At 41.1% G+C, this 26018-nt stretch overlaps 1 protein-coding gene across 3 annotated transcripts in view; it reads left to right on the forward strand.

Annotated features, from left to right (window-relative positions):
• The first annotated feature begins 1461 nt into the window (after positions 1–1461).
• slc18a2 (solute carrier family 18 member 2) overlaps positions 1462–26018 on the forward strand; it is a 28216-nt gene continuing 3659 nt past the window's right edge. The window contains exons 1-16 of one of the 3 annotated variants that reach the window (XM_086045885.1): positions 1462–1643; positions 3231–3323; positions 3409–3588; positions 8412–8760; positions 13140–13198; positions 13303–13386; positions 17351–17443; positions 18030–18119; positions 18231–18274; positions 18388–18448; positions 19112–19207; positions 21087–21165; positions 22615–22666; positions 23548–23611; positions 23695–23814; positions 24915–25048. In XM_086045885.1, coding sequence (XP_085902011.1) covers positions 3456–3588; positions 8412–8760; positions 13140–13198; positions 13303–13386; positions 17351–17443; positions 18030–18119; positions 18231–18274; positions 18388–18448; positions 19112–19207; positions 21087–21165; positions 22615–22666; positions 23548–23611; positions 23695–23814; positions 24915–25048 — 1458 coding nt within the window. In that variant the 5' untranslated portion in view covers positions 1462–1643; positions 3231–3323; positions 3409–3455. The remainder of the gene's footprint in view (positions 1644–3230; positions 3324–3408; positions 3589–8411; positions 8761–13139; positions 13199–13302; positions 13387–17350; positions 17444–18029; positions 18120–18230; positions 18275–18387; positions 18449–19111; positions 19208–21086; positions 21166–22614; positions 22667–23547; positions 23612–23694; positions 23815–24914; positions 25049–26018) is intronic. The other 2 variants (XM_086045886.1, XM_086045887.1) reach the window with 2 other exon arrangements.

The following is a 26018-nucleotide window of genomic DNA, read 5'->3' on the forward strand; positions in this document are numbered from 1 at the left end:
CATTGTGAATAGCGGTTCTTTATCCAATTTACCCCCACCTGTTCGTACGCGTAACTGGTCTGTTGTCAACTGGATGTAGTGTCAAGCTTTCACCAGCAGAGAGTGCTAACACACTGGGAAACAGCCGTGAAAAACCCGTCCACATTTAAGCTGTATGCAAACATTCCCGTCATCCACTGACTACATCATCACTGTGATGAAATAAAATGAAATTAATGGGCACCCGTTGTTTTTAGAGATCAGTTGCAGTAACATTCCACTAACACACGATGGCAGTGCAATAACAGGAAAGTGTGCACAGCTGCTTATAATAAAGTGAAGCCTTAAAAGACTGTCATTGACATGTTTGGTGCTGAAGGAGGAGAGTTTAATGATGAAAACAAATGATCGCAGCGGTAATTTAGGAGCATTAATTCAAGCAGTGGTAATGATGATATGGCTCATGAAGTGGAACTGAAATTTAAAAGTGTTGCGAGTTGAAATGCTATTTTAAAAGACAGTTATTATTACAATATTGCAACGGCGAGATACTGCACAGGTTTATTTTTTCAGATCGTATACCTAATTGTTTTGACAAGTGGAAACAAAGGAAATCCGTCCAATTCTTTAGAGTTGTGATGTTTTAAGGGGGTTTTACACATGTAGTTAGGTTCAGAAATAGTTATAATTTTGACATGAACACAATGGATTTTATATAAAACAGTCAAAGATTAAATGTCCCCCCCAAAAAGACGTCATTCACCATTTTCAATTTACCATGAACCCACTTTGTGCAGAATACCTGCATTTTATAAGCTCAAAGGCAGGGGTCCTCAAGTCCGATCCTCAAAAGCCCCTATCCAGCCTGTTTTCCATCTATCCCTGCCTGTAACACACCTGATTCAAATGATCTGCTCGTCAGCAAGCTTTGCACAAGTCTGATAAAATTTCATGATCATTTGAATCAGGTGTGTTGCAGGCAGGGTGAAATGGGAAACAGGCTCATAAGGGCTTTTCAGGACCAGACTTGAGCACCCCACCTCAAAGGCATTTGGAAAAAGTGACAAAACAATAAATTCATCATGCTTGATAAATCAGCTAGAATCCTGAAGCCCATGTACATTGCCACATGCGGAATTTCCTACCCGGTGAAGCAGAAGCATCTGCTGCCCCTCGAGTAGCCTTCTTACCTGTTTTCTGAAGCTGAGCCGTGATTAGTCATTTTGATTATTCAAATTCATAGAAATATAGGCACTTTTTTAATTCTAATCATTGTACACTTTAATTGTGAAAAGGCAGATCTGGACTTTTATGCTTGAACATTTATATATAATTGCATATCATCATGTATTTGTGAGGTACCTTGCATTGTTCATTTCACTTGCTGGTTTCCGTTTATGTGCCATCCAATCAGTTCTTCCTGTTCACAGCTGTGTCTCGTTGTGTGATTAGTGGGCGGGCCTTCCTTTTGTTCACTTCCCTGTGGATCCTTGTATTGTGTAGATGTGAGTCCTTATAAATTGGCTAAACACAAACTGTTTGTAAAATTGTCCCAAATTTGCAGTCCAAGTCAATAGAGGCTCAATTCTTTGATCAGTTTTGTTCAGGGTAATTTTTCCTCCAAGATCCGCTAAGGAAACGGCCAGGTCTGACAGTCATAAATGGTAAACCTTTTCAATTTCTGCTTCCCAATCCTATGTGTGTGGTCAACACAAGTTTGGTTGAAACACTGACTGTGATTTTGACATGAAACGAAACATGAACAATAGCCTTTTTAACCATGATGTCCCATATTTCCTGGTGATAACAGCTTCAATCGCCCCAGTAGTAAACAAACCATGTAATTTGACCAAGGCAGAGCTGTTGGGAAAAGAGGGCAAAAGAGGTGCGTATGTGTTCCACAAGCCCAGTGATGGGTGTTTGGTTCCAAATTTGGAAGTTGCTACTACGCTAGTAGACAGTCTTGAGATAGTCTCTGTAAAACAGTTTACACCCGGACAGGCGCCCCATTTGGGGATGGAGGACGAGACGTTTTTTAAAAAGGACGGACTAAGCATGGACGGAAGAAGGTTTTTGTCCGTCCCTGTAATCATCCCTAACCGGGTCAAGTCCCGACGGACGCCCGTTTCGCTGACGACTGACAGAAACACACCCAGCCTGTCTTGCGTGTGTAGTCCGCCAATACACTACTTCAGACCAAATGTGAAATGTGACACGCCACTTGTCTCGTGCATGTTCACAGTGTTTAGGACAGAGTGACTTCGCTAAATTTGCTTCAAGCGCAAGTACTCGTCCTCTGTCAAAAAAGTTTACACATCACCAGTCTGGTGGCGACGGTGGTTGTGTATGCAGCTAAATTCTATCTTGGTTGACACATAAACAATTCAAGATACTCCCGGCCGGTTAAGAAAGCTGGCTGCGTTGCATGCCTCTCGCCCTGTCCGAGACAAACCACTTGCCAAGCGGTTCGTCAAATTATTAACCCAGAAGTGGGTGCTAAGTGGATGTGAAGAGGAAATTAGCCAGTTAATGACCTTTAGATAGTGTATGAATTACGAAACCTCTGTGTTAGCATCTCCCACGGCGTCATGCACAGATGCTTTTTTTTTGGGGGGGGGGGCGCACACTGGTGAAATCTAAGGACGGGGGCGCTTTAAAAGTTAAAAGGACGGGGATGGAGAGCACTTATTTTATGAATAGGGACGGGGGGACAATGACGGAATGGTGCTCATGCAGGTCGGATGGAGGAAATAAGACCGGGAAAATAGGTAAACTGCCCATCTTTGCAACTAAGCGTGTATCAATTAAAATTGAAATGTTGTTACATGTGCCCTTGAACAGAGTGCTCTAACTTCCATATTGTAACTAAAAGTAGTGTTTTGGAATGCCCCAAATCTGGACTGTTCAAACGTACGTGCCATCTGGCGACTACTACGTAAGGTTCACTTGCTAATTTGAAACGGGCGTTTGGTCTGATGTCCCTTGAAGGTCCAGGCACATTTGTGGGCGTTTATCCAAGGAATATATGGATTTTAATAAACGATTGGTGGGGAAAATACGGTGCATAACCCAATTAATTTATTTACCCGGTCAGGTTCCCATGCAAAAAGCAATAGAATATTAAATGAGGGTTTCCAAGCAGATTGCCACAAGTCTCTGTTCTATTTTTGATTAATGAACAGTTCCCGCCACAGATCCCAACAGTCTGATTACTTTGGGGGGGGGGGGGGGGGGGTCTGGACTTCACGTAGCCTTCGGTATGACGTCAGCAGCTAGTAGAAAGAGACAGCGCATCAGCCGCTGCACGCTCGTCTAAGGCTGCAGCTGACCTCTGTGTATCCGAGGTAAGATGGGACCCATCAGCTTCACTTTGCCGGTGTGCCACACTAGAGTGCTTTTATGGCTTTTAACACTTGTCTCTCTGCACAGGACCACCTGTCATCTATTCGTCCCGCTATTTTTACGGAATTAACACCATGGGGAGACTGGACTCGTTTCGCCAATTTAATTTAGTCAACTGGCTCAGAGAAGAGAGGCAGTCGAGGAAACTTATTCTCTTCATTGTTTTTGTGGCTCTGTTGTTGGATAACATGCTTCTGACTGTGGTCGGTAGGTGCAAACATTTCTCACACGCATTACACTCCTAAAAAAATGACTAACAATAAGTAAAATATTGATTGATTGGGCGCAACAGGTGCACGGCTCAACTGCCCCAGGGCTCAACAAGCATCGATGCTTCCAAATGACATGGTTATCAGTGATAACCATGGCATTTGATTTATCACACAGAATGACATTATCATGCCTAATTAAGTCAACTGCAAAGTGCAAAGGTCACCAAAAGGACATTTTACAAATCTAAAAATATTTTGTAAGTAGCTGTTTCAAATCAGGGATCATTTTCTGTACTATCTTCTTTGTAGAAGATAATTTGGTTCGTACAAAATTATTTGACATGAATGTATATTATGACCACTAAGAAAATTTGCGCAATGATAATGCTCATTTTTCATTGATAGTGTCATACTTGTGCCTGCGTGCGTGGGTGTACACACAAATAAATACTTCATTTTACATACAGTATGTGAACGATGGCTTTTTAGATATTTTACGTTCATGTATGGGGGAAAGGATCAATGTGAGTTGCTAGACAAATAGAAATTGCAGAAATGAATCATTTTCTAATCCCTAGACTACTTTTACTGTTAAATAAAATTGCATGTACCGTCAGTATTATAACGATTGGCAAATGACAGTTGACGACAAAAATGTTCTTGAGGCACGCTCCTTATTGTGGACTCATAAATCTTTGCTCACTTATTTTCATGTAGATTTTCTTTTGTTTTATTTGGGGTTAGGGTTAACCCATTTTTAAATGAGTAAATGGCATTTATGGTCATCTGTTCCATAGTTTAAACAGATTTCTGTGTTTGAAAAATGTTTGAAGTTTGCATCTGAAATAAAAAGGTCAATCATTTGTATTTAAAAGAATCGTATGAAGCACGGTGGAATAGTCATTGGTACATCTGCCTTTTCAAAACTTGAGGTCCTGTGTCCAAATTTCAGCTCAGGCCCTTGTGTGGAATTTGCATGTTCTCCCCGTGCTGCGTGTGTTTTCTCTGGGTGGTGCAGCTTCATCCCACATGCTCACAACATGAATGTTCGACTTGAGCATTGTCCATAGGTGTGAGGGTGAATGCCTTTTTTGTCTTTGCCCTGCAAGCCTGTGACTGACTGGAGACCGGTTTGGGGCACTGCCCGACTCTCTCCCCAAGTCAGCTGGGACCTTGATGTGGGCACAGATTAGAGATAAGGGATGGATTAAAATCAACATGAATTATTATTGGAGCATCTCTTGGCCAAGAATGCGGCCTGCAACTGAATGTTCGATTCCCCTGGCAGCCAGAGGCATTAGGTACTCACAGGTGGTGCCCTGCAGACAAGACATCACCTGCTCCAATTTGTCACCCCGGGCGTTATATTCACAGTTGGTCAAATGTGTGTAAAATACATTTATGACAGCAAAAATATTTTATCATTTAATCTCATTGTATGGGTAGGAAAACATTTGCCATGATTGGTTATACTTTTTTTTTTTTTTTTTTCCTCAAGCACCAAATTTAAAAAGAATGTAGGTAGCTTTAGTGGCCAGCGTCGGCATAGTGGTTGTTGATTTGATCACAATTCTAACAAGAAACCACTTTCTCTGGGAAGGAGCTATTTTTACAGAAGGCTTTATGTCACACTGGAACATCTTGCTCTAAATGCTCACATACAGTATATCTTTATTTTTTCCAATATTGGCAGCTGCTGCCTGTGTCTTGTCAGTGTGCAGTGCTGCGATACCTCCCCTTTTCTCTTACTCTAAATAAAGTTGCTTTTCCTGGCACAGTCGTGGCCTCGGGGGCTGAGGGTGCTGAACTGAACATCCCTGGTTTGAGTCTGGCTGCCATTGCTTGTTGCATGTCATTTCTCATCAATGTCTTGCCCTCATTTCCTGTCAATAAAAGCACAAGGCAACACGTACGAGACACGCTCTGAAACTCCAGTGCTTTTTGAATATGTTGGAAATGTCAGTTATGTAATTATTTTTGAAAATAATAATTCCACAATACAACAGAATCCCATACAGTCAAATATATATACATAATACACTTACACAAACAAGCGCACACGCACACGCACGGGCACACAGGGTAAAAAATGACCCAGCACAGTGATACAGGCACTCAAGCCTCAGACAGGCTATACACCAGCCCAGGACCAGTGCTGGCCCACCAGTACGGGGGAAAAACAGAATGCAGACTTAATATAAATACACAAGTTCACAATTAAATATATAGTAACCAAAGGAATACATTAAGGGAATAATTGAATTGAATTTATTACAGATACACATCATAGTATATTTCCATTCAAATTCAAAAGTGCCATACCATGATTCAACAAGTGTTTGTGGTCATTGTTAGACATTTCCTAGATCTTGTAAGACGGCGGATGCTCCATTGATAACAGATCCAGATTGTTTTAATATGGGTTGTTGGCTAAAATCTCGAGTACTCAGCCAAAATGCATGTACCTCTGGACAATGCCACAGTAAATGCATTACGGTACCTGTGGTTATGTAATTAAATTACTGGAATGTTTTTTTCCCCCATATTTTGTCATGTTAAATGTAACTGCCTCACACTTTTCAGCTTCACTTATAGCATTCATATAGTTTGTTTCAATGAAGTTCAAGTGGTCATTTTCTGACACAAATTTGTGGTGAAGGGTGTAGAGTTGATTTGTTAAATGTGTGAGTATTGTTTGCTTTTTGTCACTAGCCTGTAAAGTTCCGAACCTACAGAAAAAATGTTTATTTTTTCTTAAATTCCTTGTTCATTTTAATGTCTGTATGTATCAAGTGACTGACACAAAAGAAAACATGGAATGCCTAAAAGCACCGTTTTTGGCAGAACAATGCCATAGCTGTAAATGTACTTGTGATTTTGGTTGTTTTCACAAAAACCTTTGGAAAATGACTCCATCGGCTCTTAAATTCAACTCTTATGAGCTGTTTTTTGTTATTGATATATTGGTCCAGTTTCTTACATTTTTCCATGGCTGTTTTTGTTTTCCTTCTGTACATGCCACATAGTCATTTAGCATTCTGGCAAATCTTGATCTTATGAGTTGATGAGTTCTGCACCATAACAATCGAAAACAGTTGAGTTAATACAACGCAATTTTGGGTAAAAAATAGACTGTTTCACTAATTGGGTCAATTTGACCCACTTTCTTGTGTTTTGTACAAAACAGCCCATTTTTTGTGTTTTGTACAAAACTATCTGTTTTGGGGGTTGTTTTCTGCAAAAAACAACCCAAAAAGTTGGATCGAATTGCCTCAAGTAGTGGATCGGTCCATTTTTTACCGAAAATTGTTATTTTTAACCCAAATGCTTTTAGAGTGTAGGGTGTGCTTTATTTGATTATTTTATCTTATTAAAATACTGTAAAATTATTCCTTGCGGGTAAAGTAATAGTAAAATTATTTTATAAACAAAAATGGTAACTAACAGCATGAAATGGCATTTTGTATCATTAGGTGTAAATTTACAGCAGAGTACACAGTATCTTGCTGTATTTTTTTAATAATCAAAAAACTGTCAGTCATCCCTCGCAGGTAAAAAAATCAGTCAATGCTCAGTTAATGTGAACGCACTGTAATTGAACGGCATAAAACAAAATTTTCTCTCTAGTGAATGTGGAAGTAGGCATCATCAGCATCTTACTGATGAGTGAGGGCTTATTTTTCATGGAGGACTTAATTGGATGAACGTACTGGTCCAGAATTACCTTTCGATCCCAAAAATCATCTTTCTTAGCCAGGTTTGCAAAAACACACAAGGAATGTCTCTGGTCATTTGAGCCACACTAATACAGTAATGAGCAACTATCACAAAAAAGAACATTTAGGACATAGCACATTAGTACAAAGAGCCTTTACCAATGTTGTAGGTTTAATTTGTGTGATTCATAGGAATTTAGTAAGCATCTGTGGTTCAGTGGTTGAATTCTCAGCTAATGCAACAAACATTTATGGGGCAGCCGTGGCCAAATGGTGAAGACTGCCGCCTTGCCGCAAGTCACCGACTGGCCAAGGAATGTGGGCAAATAAAATGACATGATACCCTTAATTGCTCCCCACTTGCCCCAGTGTGTTGTTGCTGTGTTCACAACCCTAATGGGTGAAATGTGGAGGCCAAATTTCATGGCAATGCATGTACTGTGTTCATGACCATAATGATGATTCTTTTTTCTTGTTAATGCAAAAATATTTTTTTTACACTACGAAGAAACCTGAACATACTGGCATCCACTGACAAATTACCATCACCCATAGTTATCCTATGTTTTGCTTTGAATGTTTTAAAGCACTTTGAGTTGCATTTTTATGTATGAAAAGTGCTATATAAATAAAATGTGATTGATAAAAAATGTGATTGATACTATTGTGTACTGTAATCCAAATTTCAGTAATATACTATTAAAATAAATTACCAACACTCTGCATTAAATTATGGTAAAATACGGTAATCAAAAATACAGTATTAATTAATTGGTGTACATAACAGCAAATTGACTTGACTGGTGTGCCTGCTGCCAGTAATGTACTGTTCCTTTACAGTGAAATTCTTGATGTACATAGTGTGCATATGGATGAACTGCTTTTAATAATGCTATTAGGGGTACATTGACTACATACTGTAACAAATCTATTCTCTTTGTGTGAGGTTTGGAGTCACGGCCTGCGCAAACAAAAGAGTATTTTTTTTTTGGTTGCTACATATAATAATGTCATCCAGAATAGCCTCCTGCCTAATGCATCATTCAGTGGTCATGTCAGATTTGATCTCGCCAGTCATCTGATGCCTCTTTATGCCCAACAGTGCCCATCATCCCCAGCTACCTGTACAGCCTGGATGAATCAACAGATGGGGTGTTGAACAACACTTTACCACAGCAGCAGACTCCTCCAGGAGCCTTCGATAGGATTGTGTCCTTATACGACAACACGGTGAGGATGTCAGGCTCCAACGCCACGGCCGGGTCAACCGACGTGGTGCCGCCGACGTCCGCCGCTACGACAGCCGCTGCCCGGCTGCCGCAGAACTCCTCCGACTGCCCGGGTTCGTCCGGCAAGCTGATCAATGAGAATGTCAAAGTGGGCTTGTTGTTTGCCTCCAAAGCCACCGTACAGCTACTGACCAACCCGTTCATAGGGCCGCTCACCAACAGGTGAGGCTTTTGCTTTCTTTAGGTTGGGCCTCCATGTATTAGTTGTGCTAATGTACTCATGCGGCTTTGATCGCACAGCAATCAAAGACTCATGATGCGGCTCTCCAAAAACTAATTCAAACTAGCTAACTGCTACTTGAAGTCTGATTATGTACTGGCCAATTCACCGTAAACAAGTATCATTTTTAAACATATACGGTACATGTATTTGTATTACTATGTCATCCGTTGGACCCAATTCTTTGGTGACAAATCAACGGTTGTACCTGGTTTGTTGTTGCACATGGAGGCAGAACCTTCCGTATCGCAGATCCTTTTAACTAAGGAAATATCAGTCCAGCAATTGTTTTCTCATTCATTTTTTTTCTAAGTGCCTTTTCAATGCTGCCTCTGCCAGACCGATTATTATACAGTCCACAGTGTTCCACCAGGGCAAGTTTGAATCACTGTGCAAAAGCTCATTAGACTTGGCATTTTTTCCATCATCTCCTTTGGGATGAGCTAGAACAGGGATTTGAAGCCAATCCTCTTGACATTTCTGACCGTTGAACTTACAAATCTTCTTACAAAATTTCTCCTAGACCAAGGATTATTATAGTTTGGAAATTTTGGTTAACTTTAGTTTTCAAGGCAGCTTTGTTAGTTTTTAGTTTGTTTGTTTTTTCCAAAATGCTTAACTCTACTTTAGTTTTTGTATTGAATAATCTTCCTTGAGATTGTTCTGCTCCTTTATTGGAGTCCGGATTCCAACTGTGTTTAATTAAACTGATTGGACTTGGTTTGGAAAGGCGTACATCTCTCTATATAACACCTTACAGCTCACAGAGCATGTCAGAGCAAATGAGAATCATGAGGTTGAAGGAACTGCCCAAGGAGATCAGAGACAGATATTGTGGCAAGGCACAGATCTGGTCATGGTTACAAAATAATTTCTGCAGCAGGCAAGGTTCCTTAGAGCACAGTGGCCTCCATAATCCTCAAATGGAAGACATTTGGGAAGACTGCAACTCTTCCTCGACCTGGCCGTCCAGATCACTGTGGCTGAGCTCCAGAGATGCAGTAGGGAGATGGGAGAAAGTTACACAAAGTCAGCTATCACTGCAGCCCTCCACCGCTCGGGGCGTCATGGCAAAGTGGCCCGACAGAAGCCTCGTCTGCAAAGAATTTGCCCAAAAACACATGAAGGACTCCCGGACTATGAGAAATAAGATTCTCCAAGATTCAACTTTTTGGTGTTAATTCTAAGCGGTAACCCAGCCACTGCTCATCACCTGCACAATACAATATAATCCATCCATTATCTACACCGCTTATCCTCACAAGGGTCACAGGCGTGCCGGAGCCTATCCCAGCTGTCTTTGGGCAGTAGGCGGGGGACACCCTGAATTGGTTGCCAGCCAACCGCAGGGCACCACAATACAATCCCGACAGTAAAACTTGGTGGTGGAAGCATCACATTATGGAGGTGTTTTTTCAGCTGCAGGGACAGGTCGACTGGTTGCAATTGAAGGAAAGATGAATGCAGCCAAGTATAGAGATATCCTGGAGGAAAACCTCCTCCAGACTGCTCAGGACCTCAGACTGGGCCGAAGATTCACCTTTCAAAAGGACAATGACCCAAAGCACACAGCTAAAATAGCAAAGGAATGGCTTCAGAACAACTCTGTGACCTTTCTTGACTGGCCCAGCCAGAGCCCTGACCTAAACCCAATTAATCATTTCTGGAGAGACCTGAAAATGGCTGTCCACCAACATTCACCATCCAACCTGACAGAGCTGGAGAGGATCTGCAAGGAAGAATGGCAGGGGATCCTTAAATCCAGGTGTGAAAAACTTGTTGACTCATTCCCATGGAGACTCATTGCTGTACAAGCTCAAAAGGGCGCGTCTACTAAAATGTCAGGGTGTGAATACTTATGACCATATGATATTTCAGATTTTTTTTTCTGTCATGATGGGTTGCTGAGTGTACATTAATGGGAAATTTAACTTTTTTTAAATTTTGGTAAATGGCTGCAATGACACGGAAAGTGAACATTTTCAAGGCATCTGAATATTTTCCATATATGCACACACACAGAGCTAGGCATCGTCCCGCCGTCCCCAAGTTTCCATCCTGCATATTTAATCGACCCACGTGGCCCCAGTCGGTCAGAGTCAGCCAACTGGCGTCGAGAACAGACTTAACCTGTACCACGTCACATTGCCGCATTCCTGACGCGGTCGAGTAAGGAAAAAACCTTCACATCCTCCTCTACATTGTGACATTGGTCAAGTCTTTCATTTACTAGCATCCCTTTATAGTTGAATAAATAACAAAAGGCATATTAAATATGGTGTGAGTGGGCACTCACGCAGAAATGGAATTCTTTTTTTTGTTGTTTTTACCTTATGAATGAAACTTAATTGTGTTGCTGCAGTCTGGATATTTACTTCATCAACTTATCTATTAATTACCGGTACTTGATCATTTCTGCAAATGTTGAATATACAGTAGTCCTACGATTACTTATTTCACAGAGAGAAATGCAAAGCTTCATTACAAGCAAACAGTGAATTAAGAATGCACTTCGTTATTAATGTTAAGACGTTTATATTTATATCAATATTAGGGTTTAAGTTAAAATTACGGTTTCTGGAAGATTCGGAACAGCCCGTTTCATGCAGTACAAAATCATTTCTGCTTTTTACTTTGTACCGTCAATAAAATATTATAGTTTACATAATATGTCACTCACCACAGTAACAAAGCAGTCTGTTTTCTCCTGGCTCAAAAAGTGTCATTCTGTGCTGCGTTGCGTTACGTCAGGGTTGCTATCTTGAAGCCCTTAACTAAAGAGGATGTAACTCTGTTTAGCTGGTGAATTTGAACTTCACAAAACAAAGGGCTGATAGGGATATTGGCTCTGTTTCTACCAAATGTTTAAACAGCAAGTCGAGCCATGTTAAGTATGGGAATGAAGCATTCATAATTGCTTAGGTCACTTACCGAAAATGCAGAGCCTTTCACACGCAGCTAGTTCAACTCCAAAAGAGAAGAAAAAAATTTACTTCGGAAAGGGCGGGATTTAACTGCGCATGTGAAGAAAGCGATATTGTAGATTGTACATTTTTATTTATCTATTAATTTTTTTAATTGAGTAAAATTACCTTGTTTTAAACATTGGCAATACATTTTGAAATTAAACACATTTTCGGCAGGATTTAATAACACTGTCAAGTCACTGAAATAAATCAGATTAAAACATGTAGGATTTACTTTGGGTCAGAATCATTTTTTGGGGGTATTTACCAAGTGTGAAAAGTACATATTCTATGAATGACTGTGTTGATTGTTTTACTTGTGTGCACCTTCAAGAGCGCAACGGTGCACAAATGTGGAAAAGGAGAAGAGAAAAACATGAATTTGATGCTGTATGACAAAGGACAGGATTGAGAATGACTGACAGGCTTTCTCTCAGAACCCTTTGGTTTGAAAAGCTATCCAAGAGCCAGTACAGAATGACATTTATTGTCTTATCTACCTCTATATTCAGTACATGGCAACAGTGATGTATTGCTACTGTAGAAGGGACATGAAAAGGTTGAATATGTTGCTTAAGCTGTTTTATATCATGCAAACTACAAATTTCCTCCTTCTCAGTCAAACAGAGCAGAATTCCTGATTATATGCATTTACATACAGTATGTGTGGATAAAGCACTTGCTTGTTTTCACACATGAATAGCGACACGAGTGGGATAGCACAAATTACATGATTGTTGAAACAATAAATCAACATTATCTATCCAACCATTATTCAAACCGCTTATCCTCATTATGACAAGCAAATTCTGATTTTCCTAAAATCGACCAATAAATGCCGAAGTAGTATTGTTAGCACATTTTGAGAGATGAGAAGCAGCTGCGGCTCTTACAACTCCATAATCATTCATCATAGCAGGATTCACATCATATTGTGTCTGTCTGAGTGCGCAAACATTATTGGCATGCACATCCAAGGTAGTATTTAGTGTCTCAGCTGCACCCTCAGATAGAGTGTAAGTGAGACCAAGAACAGCACTATTACCTGTGCATAGTCACCTTCCTTCCTGACAAAGGACAACACAAGGCAAGTCAGGCAAATGGTCTATGTACCACAAATATAAAAGCTTTGATGGTACAGCTCTGCTTTCAAATAAGACACTATCATGTGTAATAATATATATAAATAAATAAAGTATTATTATTGTTACATGGACCCCTGTTTGGACAAGATGACAATCACAATATGTAGAAAGAAAAAAATAGTTATCATTGGCAATAGGAGTCATAATATGGAAATGTTTTCACAATATGGAAACACATTTTTAAGTGACTTGCTCTTGTTATGCCTCTAGGATTGGATACCAGCTCCCCATATTCATTGGCTTCTGTATCATGTTCATCTCTACAATTAGTAAGTTGCACTACATATATATTTATTATTGAAAGAAAATAAAGTGCCTGCTTCATGCCTGATATGCCCTTGCCCATATTTATTTTATTCTTATTATTGTGAAGTGTTCGCCTTCTCATCGAGCTACGCTCTGCTGTTTCTGGCCAGATCACTTCAAGGTGTGGGCTCCTCCTGCTCATCTGTTGCCGGTAAGAACTCATTCTCGCCATATGGCTCTCATATCCAGTCATCTATTAATTCATTTACAATACTTTGCATGAAATATCCAATATTGGGCAATGGCCCTTTATTGGGCAAGGAACCATCTTGTAGCCTAATCTTAAGAATAAAATAAATTATGTGCTTTGTTCCAGCCAATCAATAAAGAATGGTAATTTTAATGATGAATGAAGTTGAAAATGGGGGGGGGGGGATTAGTTAATTGAGTGAGTTGGTCTATTTGCAGTTTTCCACTCATTGGCGGTCATTCCAGATCCAGCCTGACAGATCATTGTATCTGGACTGCTTAAGCATCTCATCGTTTACATGATGTTTCTTGCTCAATCAAAATGTACCAAAATTGCAAATTGTCTTCATGTTTTTTTTTTATTTGAGATATTGCAAAATGAAAAACAATTTTTTGTTACCAAACCACTTTTAAAAATTATTTTAACAATAATTGAACAAGCTTTTCCTTGACTACCAATTTTAAATCCATCAATTTTATAATGAGATGACGAAGTGCACATCTGGACCACACTACAGTGGTGCAGGGTTCGATCCTGGGCTCCGGCCTTCCTGTATAGAGTTTGCATGTTCTCCCTGTGCCTGTGTGGGTTTGCCCCGGGTACCCCCACATTCCAAAAACATGTTCCAGCACGCCCGCGATGTTTTGACTATAGTAGTTTCTTGCTTAGAAATAGGTTAGGTCTCTATCATCTCTTTAATCGAAGTGTCGCACTCCCACCTCTCCCTTAAGGATATAGGTCCCTGGTGAATGTCTATCCCTTGTGGGTTACCCAGCAACCCCGCCTTCCAGAATTCACCATAGCAGAAGTCCATAATTGAATCGGTAATCATGAACAGTGTCAAGATAAAACATCAATGCTGTGGAGGGTAGCATAATCATGCAAAACGGCTGCGCTTAAGCAGAGGGGGGGAGGGGTTCAGGTGTCAGTGGTGGTGGGCCAATTGCGGTAACACATCATGTTCCACATGAGCAGGCTTGAGGCGATCAATCTTGATTCGTTTTGGTTTACCTCCAATGTCCACCACAAATCTCTTAGCCTCTGCCTCCACTACCCGGAAGGGCCACTCGTAGGGGTGCTGCAGCGGGGACTAATGACTATTGTGGTGGACGAAGACGTACTTGGCTGATGTCAGGTCTGCTGGTACATAGGACTGGGGGTGGCCGTGGCGAGACAAAATCGTGTGCAACCCGCCAGCACACACACACGCAGCACGACACAACACGCAGTGGCTGGCTGTAAATCAGCTCAGCAGATGTGGTCTGGCGGTCCTCCTTGGGAGCAGATCTGAGGCCCAGGAGGACACACGGGAGACGGTTGACCCAGTGGCTGTCCCTGACGTTGGCCCGCAGAGTGGCCTTCATAGAATGATGACATTGCTCACAGGGCCCATTGCCATGCGGTACTTCAATGAATCTTCAACCCTACACCCTCAATGACTTCCGTCCAGAGCTCTGACATGAACTGTGAACCCCTGTCAGAGGTGAAATCTGATGGCATTCCAAAGCGGGCAGCCCAGGATGCGATGAATGCTCATGCCACCTCTGTTGAAGTAGTTGATGACAGGGCCAACTTCTGGCCACCTGGTGATCCTGTCAACCGGGGTAAGGAGGTGCGTGAACACACAGAAGGGAGGCAAGGGTCCCACCAGGTCCATGTTCACATGGTTAAAATGTCTCACTGGCACGAGAAGGGGTACCAACGGGGGCTGGTATGACGTACCTTGGCGTGCTGGCACGCCATGAAGGAGCCAGCCCACACCATGACGTCTTTCCTGAGGCCCGGCCAGACGAACTTGGCCCCAACCAGCTGAGTGGAGGATTACACACCCAAGTGGGAAAGATCGTGAATTGTATCAAAAACACACAGTTACATGCATTGTTTTGAGGTAGTACAGTCCATGAGTCAACAAGTTTTTCACACTTGGATTTGGCGATCCTCTGCCATTCTTCCTTGCAGATCCTCTCCAGTTCTGTCAGGTTAAATAGTGAACATTGGTGGACAGCCATTTTCAGGTCTCTCCATAGATTCTCAATCAGAATAGGTCAGGGCTTTGGCTGGGCCAGTCAAGAACGGTCACATTGTTGTTATGAAGCCACTCCTCAGTTATTTTAGCTGTGTGCTTTGGATCATTGTCCTGTTGAAAGGTGAACCTTCGGCCCAGTCTGAGGTGCTCGGGACCTCTGGAAGAGGTTTTCTTCCAGGATGTCGCTGTACTTGATCTTTCCATCAATTGCAACCATTTGTCCAGTCCCTGCAGCTGAAGCACCCCTGCTCCCCACCAACCAACATGATGCTCCCAGCACCACCATGTTCCACTGTAGGGATTGTATGTGCCTTGTTTTCTCCACACACACCGCTTAGAATTAGAAACACCAAAAAGCTCAATCTTGGTCTCATTAGACCAGAGAATGTTATCTCTCCTTTGTGTTTTCTTTGGCAAATTCTATGCAGGCTTTCATGTGTCTTGCACTGAGGAGATGCTTCCGTTGGGCCACTCTGCCATAAAGCCTCGACAGATGGAGGGCTGCAGTGAGTCTAGGAAGAGTTGTGGTCTTCCCAAACCTCTTCCATTTGAGGCTTATGGGGGCCTTGGCCAGGTTTTTGACCTCTGAAACTATAGAGGCTTCTACAAAGCTCTGAAAGCCGTGTATAGCCCCACCCATCAGGCGGTGAATCTCCTACACAGTTCAGATAGACAACATCTCCTCACCGATGAGACCCTCTTCAGTGCAGTCCGCACTGTCCAGGACATTTCCATCCATCGCGTTCCTCAACTTCTACCCAAAGAGGATCTTAATGAACCACCCACCCTCTAGGAGACAACCAAAGCCAAAGAGGTGTACATTAGGTACAGACGAGATGGCAGCCTCTTCAACCTGAGGCGCAATCAAGCCCACAGAGATCCATGTTTATGGAACTGTTGTTCAGACGACGTGGACTCACGCCTTGCGATGATTCTCCGCTGGCCACTCCTCCATATTTGAAACATAGCTCAGCTGCAGTGCGAACAGAGTCACGTGACTGGGTCCTGCCCGCTGATTTGGCAAATGATTATCACTTCCTCCTCCTCTGCCGTCAATGCACGCTGATTTGCCGAATGAGGATTTCAGCATTTCCTCATACCTCGGCCATCGACTTACTTGTTAGTCTTGTCGAGGCAGTAGTAGTACTCGATAATGTGAAATTGTACGTCTTGAAAGCAAGATTGACGATGATATTGATATATATTGGCCACCCCTACTGTACATAGTGACTGAAGACATGGTTATTTGGAGAGGTGGGAATTCTGTCAGACTGACAGACCGGTCCGTCAGTCCGTCACTGACGGATGCCTGTTTTGTTGATGATTGATGAATGACGGGGCACTTTTTTTTTTTAAATGATGGAAGTGGGTTTTACCCGTCAGTGTAATCATCACTAACCGCGTCCATCACTGACGGTCGGTCAGTTCGTCACTGACGGATCCCTGTTTTCCGATGTTTTTGGGGGGAACCGACTAACGGACGCGTGGACTAACTGACTGACAGACAGAATGACAAATTGAGGATTACAATTTACGAAAAATGACGGACTGAGGAATGACAGCCGAAAAAACCCTGACGGATGGATGACAAATGATGGATCAGCAAAATTTTGTAAAATGTCCACCTCTGGTTATTTGTATACCAACTGTTTGTTGTTCCTCTCTGACCTCAACTGTATTTTAAGAAACTTCTCAGTTTATATTTAGGTTACGAATTAGATTTATAGGAGTAATGTGCCGTCGTTGGCCATTGTAAATACAGAATATACTTCAAAGCAAATTTATCAAGCTCATTATCATGAGTGGCACTCAACATCCCCGTGTTCCACCATTTATACAGACTGAATTGTCTAACATAATTAGTGAATGTTCATATAATGTGTATATCTATATTTTCAGGCATGGGAATGCTTGCAAGTGTGTACACAGATGATGAAGAGAGGGGACATGCCATAGGGATTGCCCTTGGGGGTCTGGCAATGGGAGTTTTAGGTAGGCAATTATTTTTATCTCATTGCACTATATAGACATAAAATATCAGGACACCTGGCCATTACACCAACGAGAGCTGAAAGCAGAATAAAATATTTTTTAGTTTCTCATTTCTGTTTTATCCTTTTTTTTCCCTGTGTGAACTTTGGCCCATTCAACTAAAACTGCATTTGTAAAGGAAAGAAAATATTTCCACAATCTGTTGCCACAATCTTGGAACCATAGAATTGTTGATTACCGAAATGTACCACAATGTTTTGGTTTTCTGCAAGATCCGCACACCTATGACCAGAAAAAGAAGCAGAATGGAAAATGGATGGATGGATCTACTGGTATGCTAAAGAGTTGAGATTAAGCCTTTGCTTGAATGAATTAAGGGATGTGTCCTGATACTTTTGTGCCTGTAATGTACATTATACTGTATATTGTAGTAGTCTTGGAAATATTCTTTTCCTATCACACTGTTATTTTAACAAGTAGCGGTAACCCAACCTGATTTTTTTTATTTTATTTTTTTTATCTCGAAACATTTGATGTGGGTTTGATTGCCAATCTTTCCACTGACAGTCCTGTTTGTTCTCCACAGTTGGACCTCCATTTGGTAGTATCATGTATGAATTTGTGGGAAAGACTGCCCCATTCCTCATTTTGGCTTTTCTGGCTCTGTTTGATGGAGGTACACAATAGTTACAATACACTGTATCTTACAACAAGACGGTTAGTTATTTCTCACAAGAATTTTATAATAATAAACCTTAATTTTATTTCATGAAATGTTTCTTAACAGCTTTACAGCTTTTTATACTTCAGCCCACCAAAGTAGAACCAGAGGTGAGTAGATTCTTTTCAACACTGATTTATAAATGCTCATGAAACATTTTCATTCAAGTTTCAAGTGTGTATATTTATACTGTATGTAAATATTGTACTTTTGTCTTTAACAGAGTCAGAAGGGGACACCACTGTTGACCCTCATGAGGGATCCGTACATTGTTATTGCAGCTGGTAAGGACATAAAACCAGGACAGCAGATACAAGGAAATTGAATGCAATGTCACTCGATCTAATATGTGTGAATGAATATTTTCAGAGTACCGGTACTGATGAACAGAGCTGGGCATTTTACTAAAAATTGAGCGCCCGTTAATGGTCATCCGTCTGCAGTGTGGCTACCCTTCCATCATCCGTCATTCGCCTTTTTTTCCAGGGGGCAGGGGGAATGGTACCAGTCTATGGGCCAGTCCGCCTCTAATTTTAAACAGGCTTCCGTCTGCGATTCCAACCAAACTTTCACTCAAATCTGTCCCCCAGGCGATTACAACTCACTATTGTTCCTTGCCTCGCTCGCCGCGGCCATCGAAGCCCTGCCGCAAAAAATAGACTAATTAAGGACTAATTAAGGGGCTTCCGACTATGCTTAGTCTGTCCGTTTTAAATTTTTTCCCATCAGTCATCAACCGTCAGCAAAATGGGCGTCCGTCAGTGATGGATCGACGGACCGGTCCGTCACAGACGGAATGCCCAGCTCTGCTGATAAATATACAGATGTGCATTTGGTCCATCAGAATTGCTTGCTATGCCATTTTTGTGAATGTAAAGTTCTTCTACAAAAAGAAAAACTGTCCATTTATTCCCAACTATCCATTTATCCCTCATCCCTCTTTTCAGGTGCTATTTGTTTTGGGAATATGGCCATTGCCATGCTTGAGCCAACACTGCCAATTTGGATGATGGAGACCATGTGTGCCAGGAAATGGCAGTTAGGTATTTACCCGTCTTTTTTAGCACATTAACACGAAACAAGCACACACAAACGTGAATGTCAACTTTGAATGGTTATCTGGGTCAATTGCCCATTCACGTCCAGTGTCGTATGTAGTGGCATGCCAAAAGTACAATCAGCTGTTTAAAAAAAATATTCACTTGCTCTTCTGCAACGATACTGAGAACAAGCTGTATAGAAGAATGGCTGCATAGATATTTTGGTCTCATGCACTGAGCCGTAGCCGTAACAAAAAAGCTAAATGATTAAACTTCGTTTTCCATTTAATTTGTTGTCTGTCTTTGTTTCATTAGCTCATCAGGTGAAGTTCAGCTTACTTGAGCAAATCAAGGGTTTCCTGATATTTGTCTAGTAATGTGTATGATTTAACTTGTGACTTGGGAGCAGCATTCCTCAGTGGTAGAGTGGTTGTTTCCCAACCGGGAGGTTGTGGGTTCAATCCCCGGCCATTGTGACCATGTTGAAGTGTCCTTGAGCAATATACTGAACCCTCAGTTGCTCCTGATGCTGCGTCATCAGCAGGTAGATGAGGTACAGTGTGAAGCGCTTTGAGTACCAAAGGTAGAAAAACGCTATACAAGTGACAGTCCATTTACCATGACAGTCCATTTGTAAGGCAAACTAAATTTTACAAGTGCATCTTAAATAACATCACTTACAAGCTTAAGTAGTCAAAATTGACATTTTAAAGTCAACTTAACTTTTAATTTTTTAGTTTTATGTACTCAGGTTTATTGCCATTATCTGAGTCGTCTAGATCAAAATTTTATAGTCAACTAAGGATTTTGAGTTAAATTCACTTAAGTTTACTGCCATTATCTAAGTTGTCTAAACAAAAGTTATTTTCAGTAATAACAACTTAAAATTAGATCTACTTTACTTGGGAATGTTGAGGCAATCGGTTTCCTGACTTTTTTTTAAGTATAGTGAACTTATTACATTTTACAGTGTAAATAAACTGTCAGCAGGGCACTGGCAGAAGTGAGCACCTGTGTGTGTCTTTTTACAATGAATTAACATTGTACTGATGTGTTTTCAAATGTTTTGCCAGTTTTAGCAAGACCTCATAGTTTTTCATGATTGTTCCTGGTATTCACCCAACTACTTTAAGTATCCTTCCCCTGACAGAATTTGTTTTTCAAATGGATTGCGAGGATATCTTTTGTTAATGTCAAATAGTTTCTTAAAGACATTTATCCTTAAAAATCCCCAAAGAATAAATATATACAGTATAATGATACAGGTTACAGAGTGAAATAGTGACAATGGGACATGAAAAAGGTACTTCTCGTTATCTCCACAAACATTTTACATCAACAGTCGATTGTTGCGCTGCTTCTACTTTACTACTTTAATCTAAAACGTATGCAATAACCTAAGGCTTTTTAAGATGAATATACTGTATGTACATATTTTCTAAGGCAACATACTAGTCCTATGTTTTAAATAGTCACTCAGCCTAAACCATGTTGTGATACGGACAGTTGGACACCTACCAGTAAGTATTCTAGTACTGACTGGAAGTAAAGATTAAGCACCTGGTGAATAATCTGCAACATTATGAACTGCATTTCTCTCTCTGGTTGTATATTGGTTTATATATTTAATGGTTTGTTCTTCAGTCTGCAGTATATGAAGTCTTGGACCGATAAAAATAAAACGAAAAACAGGATATTAGGGTGTCATGTGTTGGCAGGTGGAAAGCACAGGTCTTCATTACGTACAGACAATGGAAGATGTACAGCAGCTTTGAAGATGAAGCGCTGATAGAATCTGCTTATCTTTCAAAGCCTTGCCACACTTTCAGTCTTTTGTACCGCCTGTTTTGTCTGTGTGTGTGTGCGTGTGTGTGCTGTCTAGGAGTGGCTTTCTTACCAGCATCCATCTCCTACCTTATTGGAACCTACATCTTTGGAACGCTGGCCCACAAGATGGGGAGGTAGGAGGGAAATAAGCCTTATCTATTGTCAGTCTCTCCTTCGCTCCCTCGGGTGGGTGCGATATCTGTTTCCGCTTTTCAAAATTAGATTTCAGTGTTTTTAATGTTTGTGAGCCTGGCCTCATTGAAGCCGTGACGCTACCGTGCGTCATAATGTCTCGTTGACTATATGTGCCCTCTTGGCATGGTAGTTCAGATTGGTTTTCAGTGTCTACTACACTTCTTTATTCAGAAATGACTTTCAAACGATACTGCTGAGACTATTGTTTCGTAAAATGTGTAAAATCTCAGCCACCTTCTTTGTTTACGTAACAACTGCAACAATGTCGTTTACATCCCGATTACATACTCTGTTGTGATCATGACCGTTTGATTTGATGATGCCCAAACCTAGTTGTATTGTAATATAACATAAAGATATTAGTGTGGACGTCCCCCTCCTTCTAATACACGGACTACAGTGAGTGTGTTTAGAGTGACCACATGTAAAAAGATGGATTCAAGTTCAATTCATATGGAAATTAATCTCGTTTAAAATGGTTTTGGCCTTTGTTACCAGTCCATTTAGTGATGAAGGACAAATTAAAAGCATCTTGAAAAGGTTTACAGGCATATGAATATTTTGTTAATAACCATAAACAATAACTCTGCAGATAACTCGGTGAATGCTTAAATGGTTTTGTGGGACTAATTAAATATCCTTCTTTGTTATTGTCAACTTCTTGTCGAATTAGATCCACATTATATGTTCAAGTAATGAACAGTCAATACTGAGATATGCCTACTAGTTTCCCAGGACATCACAATCAATTTTATAGCTGGTTCTGTGGTTGTCTTTACGTTTTTCCTGTTGCTGTTGGTCAGCACTTGTATACTTTTGTGATAGCTTTACTAAAAAAAAAATCAGTGGAGTTAATCCCTTAGAGGTTCACTGAGCTGAAATGTCATGAGATTTGATGAGAATGGGCATGATATTGTGACGTCTCACTATACAGCTTGAATAATTTAAATAAGGAAATGGTTTTTGACTAACTAAAGCAGTACTTTTGTGAGGATGAATGTTACATTCATTTAAAAACAGTTAATTCAGTGTTTTCAGCTGACTTTCTACTCTATTCAAATATAGCCGTTTTAGCATCGTATACTGTTTTATGAGCAGATGCCCTTTCAGGTAACATGACATTTTCATCTAGTTCAAAGGTGCTCAATTTACCAGCATTTTCCTCAGGCACCCGTTTGGTTCAGATCACTTTGATGCATGTTTCCTGAATCCCTTTCTCTAATAAGTCATTCCTGGTTTGAGTCACTTTTTTTTCTGGAATATTTTACAAAAAATAAAATTCATGAGATGCCGTGTTCTAAAGAAAAACAAATATTTGCCATGAGTGATTTAGACTAAAGTGACAATGTAATAATTCCCTGATCAAATTTCAATCTCCCTCCCAACAGATGGCTTTGTGCCCTTATTGGGATGGTGGTGGTTGGCGTCTGTGTAATAGGGGTAAGTATAGTGGAGTTATATACAGTGATAGCTGTTAGTAGAAACTAGTTTATTATTGTTATTATAATTAGTCACTGCCAGGTTATGTAGCGGTACTTTGGTCTGGCTTTAGTACAGGTAGCCTTGGTTCAGTTGCTACTTAGTGATTGTGCAAATGTGAGTGTTGGAGCCACAATACTTTATTTGCCACATTGCTTTATTTTAGATTAGGTTAAATTATATAGTATTATATTAAACTTACTATGGATATTTATGTACTTTTGTGATTTGGAATATTTGGAATGATTACTCCCCCTATATGGTGTTGTTGGTATGGCAGACTCATGGATTGTTCACTGATTGACGTGCACATATCAGGTGTGTTTAAATAGACGTGCAAGAGGGAAGTCAACGTTTTTGCTGTACACAGACATATAGTCTTTCAACCACTTACATTTGCACTCACCCTTACTTACATGTACCCTTACACTTACAACGCTTACTTTGGACTTACACAACACAAAGAGTTTTTTTGCAAGCGATTTGATGTCGTTTGGAATTGTGAATCTCATTTGGGACTTTTCGGGATCACAATAAACATCGTTTGAAAGAGGAAAAAGAAAAGCCCTCGACTGATTGCTGGAAAGTGCGTCAGAACACTTTAACCCCGATTTGGCCGGCTTATGGTTGGACATGGAAAGCCGGAAGAGTGAGAGTGAATGGTTGCCTTGCGACTGACTGACAACCAGTTCAGAGTGTAGTATGCCTTTTGTCTAAAGTCAGCTGGGATAGCCTCCAGCTCCCTACCACTCTAAATAGGGTAAGCGTTGTAGAAAATGGATGGATTCATTTTTCAATATTATTGGTGTTTTGTGACTTGGTGTATTGTCCGCCTATTACAGGTTCCGTTTGCAAGGAATATCTATGGTCTCATTCTCCCAAACTTTGGTGTTGGGTTTGCCATAGGTAAGTACCGTATGTAACATATCAAAAGCCAATAATACTGCCAGCACCATATACCACATTGAATCTGTCACCGTTTGTTACAGGCATGGTGGACTCTTCTATGATGCCTATAATGGGATACTTGGTGGACTTGCGGCATGTGTCAGTTTATGGAAGTGTGTATGCCATTGCTGATGTGGCTTTTTGCATGGGATTTGCTTTAGGTAAGCAGGAAGTCACACACAACTTTGGAACGTCTAATAAGATGACACTGAACCAGCCTAGAGGGCTTTGTTTCCATTTTGCAGTGCTATAGAAAACAGATAGTTGATATCCGTAAAGATGAAATTCTCTTCTCTGAGACGGATTATTGAGAGGGCTGCATAACATTGTGTATGTTAATATGAGGTTAAAGAATCTAATTATTGGGATTCAGGGGCGGAGCGTACGTATCAGTACAGAGGGGTCGGAGCATTCTCGATGTGCCCTTATGAAAGTAAAACAAACAGACGTATTGGGCACCACCCGCGCCCCGCCGTTGACGGTGAATAGTTACGGTGCTGTGCCGCGAACGGTATAGACGTGTATGAACCAATCCGTGGCAGAAAAAAGGTTGGGGCCATTGGTGTAGGGGGCCCACACGGCGCATTTTATCATTATATTATATAAATTTACGATTATACATGAACGCATCCTACAAAACGGGGACCTATGAGCTTGTAGGCCCTGGGGCGAGCGCCCCCTTGCCCCCGCTCAGGCTCCGCTACTGTTGAGATTGTCCAACTGACACTGGACCGGGCACAACATCTTAGTTCAATCTGAATTTGTCATTTTAATGCTAACCTAGGAAAACCTAGGAAAATAAGTTACAAGTACAGCTAATGCATCATACAGCCAGTCATTCTGACAGATGATCTATACATGCTCCTCCGTTCCTTCTACAGGAAGAATTTTGTAATGTAATAAGTCCCTAGAAAAATAAGTGGCCATGCTATCATCAATGGCAGCCGAAGCAGACATACTACAGCCATGAAATTAATTTTATTCCCATGCTTGTCTATTTGCACAATGCAAGTACAGTAGCAGGTTTTGACACAAGTGTAATGCTCTGGAACAGTTGTTGGTGCTTTGGTGCCTTACTCAAGAGCACCTCAACAACGCTCGGGAAGTAAACTGACATTTTCGATACTTGTTCCATTGGCTACTAGTTTGGAAGTATCCAGTCGTTTCAGACTGAGTTTCTACCAGTCAGTGAAAGTCATGTGGTGTACCATGGTTCTTTTAGCCAAGTGACAATTATCTCATTCGTCTCCTTCTCTTTTAGGTCCATCTATCGGAGGATCCATTGCTGAAAGTATTGGCTTCCCCTGGTTGATGACCATTATTGGAATAGTGGACATTTTATTTGCTCCCCTTTGCATCTTCCTCAGGAACCCACCCGGACAAGAGGAAAAAATTGTAAGATTTCAAACATACGTTCATTTCCCTGAAAGAAAGACAATTCTGAGCAATTGACATAGAGGTATAGAATAGTTGGCATACAAGTTATATCATTCAGTGTTGTTGTGCACTTGGAATAGCACAGTAAACACCAGAATGTGTGTAACTGTTCTGTGACTACTCAATTAGTATGTTACTTAATTGTTCGTTGTTGAGGAATGGCCATGGGGAATTTCAAGATGTACATATCTCGGCCTCCTCCTCTTCCATTGTCTCCAGCTGCACGCTTTCCGTCCGTCTCTCTTGTATTTTTATACACCGTCTAGGGCAGGCATCAGCAGGATGATAAGTACTTGACATCAAACGGAAGAGATGCATTTCAGGTTGAGAACTGCCTGGGGAAAATGGAGCTTCTGTGGGCACTGCCGTGTTATCACAAATGAGCTTTACGACTCAAATGCTATTTGATGTTAAAAAGTGCACTAAATGTGCCCATAAGTGGAGTCTTCTTTCTTTTGATATTTCCATAGACGGGTACAGCTAGAAAGGGGTGTTTCCGCTGTTGTGGGCGTGAACACAGACAGCTTCTTTGCCACTGAGTACCAATGGTTTGAAACTTCGAGAGACCCCTCTACATTATGCACTTTTGCAACACGTCTCATCTTTAATAGAAAGCACTAGATTTCCTATTCAGTTACTCGATTTCCAGGAGAAGCCCCAGATCACATGAGCAACAAACTCAGCAAGGATGCCCAGCCCCAGACTTCCCCATCGACAGCCACCAGAGGCATTCATACCGCACCTGCCAGTCATAGTTCAATCGTTATGTCTTTGGTTTGCGCCAATGTCACTTCCCTCATGAACATGCCTGGAACACCTCACCAAGGTCCAGCAGACATCCAAAATGACCAGCCAAAACACTAGCTACTTTTGATTTTAAGCAGCAGTGGGTGAACTCTGAATCCCTCCAGTATGGCCAAGGTCCTCA

Source organism: Filicampus tigris, chromosome 11 (assembly GCF_054856515.1).
Source record: "Filicampus tigris isolate MCC_2025a chromosome 11, RoL_Ftig_1.0, whole genome shotgun sequence".
Taxonomy (NCBI): Eukaryota; Metazoa; Chordata; class Actinopteri; order Syngnathiformes; family Syngnathidae; genus Filicampus; species Filicampus tigris.